Source organism: Lepeophtheirus salmonis, chromosome 10 (assembly GCF_016086655.4).
Source record: "Lepeophtheirus salmonis chromosome 10, UVic_Lsal_1.4, whole genome shotgun sequence".
Taxonomy (NCBI): Eukaryota; Metazoa; Arthropoda; class Copepoda; order Siphonostomatoida; family Caligidae; genus Lepeophtheirus; species Lepeophtheirus salmonis.
The window spans coordinates 15,991,804-15,997,171 of record NC_052140.2 but is presented as its reverse complement, the minus strand read 5'-3'; the positions used below and the strand labels follow the sequence as shown (position 1 = coordinate 15,997,171).

The following is a 5,368-nucleotide window of genomic DNA, read 5'->3' as shown; positions in this document are numbered from 1 at the left end:
CAGACCTGTCTTTCATATTGATGCCAAGTTTGAGCACGATTTGTAGGGCAGTTTGCTTGCAACAGCTGGATAAGTCAGTCTATGTCAATTGTGCTCCACGATTTTTAGAGCGAATTAAATTATTGACCAAAGAGTTTGCCTTACATTTTGTGTTTTCAACGAAATTTCATGTGATGAGGCGTTCAAAATGTTAGTTCAAGCTTTTATCGTGCATATGAGTGTTACAAAGCGTTCAAGGACGGCCGTGAGAACCAGTCTCAAAAGTCAAGGTTTTATTTTCTTTGATATCTGCGGTCTGGTGCATCATGAATTCGTTCCAAAGGGTCAAACGGTCAATAAGGAGACCTGTTTGGGACTACTAAGGCGTTGGTGGGAGAAAATCCATCAAAAATCGCCAGAATTATGGAAGAACAACTCGTGGATTTTACACGACGATAACGCGTCATCACAATGAGCTACGATTTTGAGCGAATTCAAAGGCAAACACGGAATAAATATCATCGATCAACCACCATATTCACTTGATTTAGGTCCCTGTCACTCTTTTTGTTCCCAAACTTAAATTGCCACTCCGTGGAACCCGTTTTGAGTCTATTGAATTCATAAAACAAAATTCGTGGAAGAAGCTTTTGGCCTTGCCAAAAATAACGGTGTTAAAATCGTTATTAAGTGCACTTGCACTCGTCATATTTTCTCCTATATCCGGCGGATTATATTAATTAAGGACTATCACAAACACGCTATCTTAAAGACAGCCAATGAAAAAATAAAAAAAGATCCTATTTGTATTTAGCTTCTTGATGTTAAAATTCTAAACTAAAACGATCTACTATATATATATATAATAAGTAAATTTCTATTGTAAAACCTCCTTGTATAGAAACTATTTTTGTTGTTTTCTGTCCAATTGATGTAAATAAAATAAAACATTATTCAAAATGCAAAATATAATTGACCATGTGAAGTACTCATTTTGATAAATATAAAGCAATTTTTTCAAATTTTTGACCTATTGACCTATTTATTCTCATTGACATTGATGCTTGCCATTTTCCTAATTCAACATAAATGAAGAAGACTAACTCGTTAATCTTCTTCTTGCTTCATTTACCTAATTCTCTTATTTAATAATAGTTCCCCTTAATTCCGCTTGTACAATAATTTCATTTTTTGTATTTTTAGTTGGGTTTTTTTTTTTGGTACATTTTCGAATCTACAACCCATACTTTAAAAAAACTTTGAGACACGGATAATCAATCTTGTTTTATGAAAAAAAGCAAATTTTTACCGAAAAACAAACTTGCCCTCCATATATATATCATTATGAAACATAGCTACGTCACTCAGAATTACAAACAACTTTTATTTTATGTCTAAAGTCTGTACTGTCGCCATTTTTGAAATAAGGGTGTTTTTATCATTGTTTGTCACAGCGGGAAGAACATGAAACATACCCATAAATAACTTTAATACCATAAATTATTTTAGTAATTTATAATTAGTATTAAATTCTCTAATTTTAATATTTAATATTTTTTCTATTATTATAATGTTTTACAACTTATTTAATAATTTGTGACACACAAAAGTTTGACCAAAATCCGCGGGATTATATATGTATATACAGAATATTTATAGGATTTATAATGTATATACATAAAATATTTTTTAACTTTTTTATTGAAAATCAAAACTACGACGAGCATATAGGTATAGAGTAGCCATTCATTCGATATAATCACCGTTGGCATCAATAACGCCCTCAATACGGTCTCTGAACCGGCTGCAGGCTCTTCTGACCATCTCATTGTCCATGTTGCCGAATACCTCCTTGAGGTAGTCCATCAGGCTGGCCTTGGTGCTATGGGGATGTCTGTTGGTATGTTTCTCAACATAGCCCCAGACAAAATAGTCCAAAGGATTAAGGTCGAGAGAGTTAGGAGGCCACAAATCCTTGGTTACGACGTCATAACAGTTCTCGGTTAACCGCTGCATGGAGATTTTGGACACATGGCAGGGTGCTGAGTCCTGTTGCCACACCCAGGCCCTGTCTCCGGCCTTCATGGACCTGGTAGGGTCATCCTCAACCATCTTCTTCACCTTGTCGACAAAGTTGGTGTCCCTGACCTTCCTGTCGGCGCCCTCCTCCTTGGGTGCCCTCTTTATCGTGGCATCAACATCCCATGTGTCCTCTAGCTTCTTACAGATACACTGAACAGTCCGTAAATTCACTCATAAGGAGAACCAATGCCATGACTACGGCGGACCTCGAAAGCTCGTCGTTCCACTTATAGCTCTTTATTTCCTCATATGATGACGGCATGATGCTAACTGAACTACGTATCGTCAGCTGACGACAATAGATTTCCTATTTGGTAACCGGTTTTTTATTTGATAATGTCGTCTTCAAGTTATCAAGGTTTAAAGTAGGCGATAATCTGATCCCCGCTCCCTGTATATATAAATTTTTTCTTTTTTTTTTTTTGGTGGGGGGTCTTGTTTTTGGAATTTGTTATCCAAAAAAATCCAAATTTTTAAGCATAAAATAATTTATCTTTTTTAATTGAAAAATCCACAGCTACTCACAAAAAATTAACGCCCCAAAAATACGTGGAGAATGAATAAATTTGTATTTTTGTAGAACGAATTATAGAATTACTTAAAAAATTTGAGAACAAAAGAACATATTAAACCAAGAAACAAAAATAATGGATTTAAAGTCATTGTTCTATTTAATTCCTTATACATTAACAAAATGGAGTGAATTGCACTTATTCTTTCTGATACACTATTTAAAATTTGTTAGATAGATAATGAATGAAAAACGTAGGAACGGTAATGAAGGATGGTATCAGGGATGAAATCCAATTATAGCCACGTATTTGTAAAATATTTTTAATTGAACACATATCCCCTGTTATTGTACCATTCAAGTCCGTTATTCCATATTTCCTTGCCAAACAACTTGTTAATAGAACTTTCCCTGTACACTGAATTTTACATGGATCAGATGCTAATTTGACGATCGCCATCCCCGTGAACTCTGTTGATTCTCCTGTTTCAAAAATTCTTTTCATACCATCCAGTGCCTTAGAGTTTTCTAGAGAGTGAAACATATTATTAGCAAATTAAATATATCTTTGATGGAACATCCGTGTATACGAACCCAGAACCCTATTTGTTATTTCCTCAGTTTTCACGGGACCTGGCCAAATAGAAACCATTGTAACATTCTTATTTCTAAGTTCCACTGCACAATCAGCAGCCATTTGATCACATGCTGCCTTACCAATTCCATAGGGTACGTTATATAAGTACTTGAGTCCACCAATAGAGCTGATGTTCACAATCAGACCAGTTTTATTTTCTACCATGATCCTTTAATTACACTTAGTCATAAATATGTATGGTTCAATCTTTTGAGAATGAGTTTATTTAATAAAAACAAATGACTACCTTGACGCATAAACAGTACAAAGATAGTGGTTCCTCAAACCAACACCATTGATTTTATCCCACAAATCAGGAGTTGGACTTTCATAAAACGATTTTCCCATGCATTCATTAATGATCTCAGCTCCAGAATATGCGTTGTTTACTAACAAGTCCAACTGACCATTTTGTTCATTTTTAACTCTTTCGAAAAACTGCTCCACAGCCAAGTCATTGTTGTGATCTAATTGAACAGGGATGGGAGAGCCTCCCCTCTTCTTAATTTCACTGGCCGTTTTTTTCCAAGTCATTTTTTGATCGACCAGTAATATAAATGGTTGCTCCGGCTTCACCAATTTGAAGTGATGTCCCTTTTCCAATACCTTGAGAGGCCCCTGTTACAATAGCAATCTTTCCCTTCAAACTCATTTTCTAATAATATAATTAACTATAGTCTTAAAATGCAAATGAGTAGGTTTAATGTTCTTGACTGATGAAACTATGAAATCCAAATAATTTCATTCATAAAGCAAAGGTTTATTTTGTTTGTAAAATACGGTTTGAACTCTTGACGTAAATTTTTCTATCCAACAAAAAACCTTTATTTACACTCCTTACTAATTAAGAATGTGTTCCTATCAAGTATAAAGCAAATTTATAGTTAAAATACTTGTAAAGTAAATAATCTGATAAGTAATAACAGTGTCAATCCGCTTGTTTTATTCACTATATCGATAATGTGTTAGTGGCTTGTTAATATATTATTATGTATGTGATATACCTCGTGAAGACATGGAGTACATCTTAGAGTCATTGTAAATGATTAAACAAACAAAGAATTACCTATTATACAGGGGTGTCCGAAGGGAGTTGGCTGGAGGGGATGTATCCCTCACCAAATTAAGGAATTTTTGCTTTTTACAAGAAATTTAATATATATTTTCAAAAATTTAATAAATTTTTATATTATTCTTTAGCTCTTCATGACGTCATTAGACCCAAAAATTATCCATACGGAAATATACTTATATTAATTGGTAGAATTTAATATACACCAAAAACAGACAAATAAATATATATAAGATATCATATAAATTTTGAGGAGGCTTCAGAAATTTTTAAGGTGGCTCAACCCCCAAAAAAGGGGGTAGTGACTACACTGCTGGGAAATATAAATACAAATTATGCCATCACCCATCAAGTTGAAAAAGTAAGGAAAATGAATGTGGTAATCCTGAAAATTTGTAGAATGTTTGGGAGAAGATCAGTTTAGCTGTCATGACGTTTTATTAGATAATCAGCTCTGAGAGTGTTGAAAAGGAAGTAAACATAAAGCCTACACCGTATCTAGTAAAAACATAGACAAGAATTACTTCAAAGTGGACCCTAAACTCTAGTCTTAGTCCAACAAGGGATTTTTATCATAATTTTACAACCAATGTTGTATAGCCAAGAGTGCTAACAATGTTAATCCACTAATTATTTTTTATCCAAGATTGAATGACTTACCATAAGGTTAAAATTTGAGGAAAATGATCCAGTTTTAGATCAATGGTAATACTTTCAATAAAAGTGTCGAAAGAGTTGGCGATATGGATCCTTCATATTACAATATTAAATTGCTAGGTTCTCTAAATATTGAAATTATATTGGTTTCTTAATCACAAAATTGATGTTGCCAAGAATCGGATTCAATATTATGTCAGACGTCAAAGAACAATTCATTTGCCATCATCAAGATTTAAGAAAAGACAAACAAAATTGATAAATCTATAATTATGATGTATATTACCAAAGTTTGATTAAATAAATAAATAATAATGATTTGCAATTTTAAAAATAAAACTTATCCTATTTTTTTTAATAGGTCGTAATCTTCTTTAATATAAGATAACATCTCAAAAACGTATTCTATTGTATAAAATATATAAGGTGT

The 5,368-nt window shown here is 33.2% G+C and overlaps 1 protein-coding gene across 1 annotated transcript; it reads right to left on the bottom strand.

Moving 5' to 3' along the window:
- Nucleotides 1-2,707: 2,707 nt before the first annotated feature.
- LOC121125467 (dehydrogenase/reductase SDR family member 1-like) lies at nucleotides 2,708-3,982 on the bottom strand. The gene is given in 4 exon segments (XM_040720666.2): nucleotides 2,708-3,100; nucleotides 3,167-3,378; nucleotides 3,457-3,731; nucleotides 3,733-3,982. Coding segments are annotated over 4 exon segments (924 nt in total). The 5' UTR covers nucleotides 3,862-3,982; the 3' UTR covers nucleotides 2,708-2,792.
- Between the last annotated feature and the right edge of the window lie 1,386 nt (nucleotides 3,983-5,368).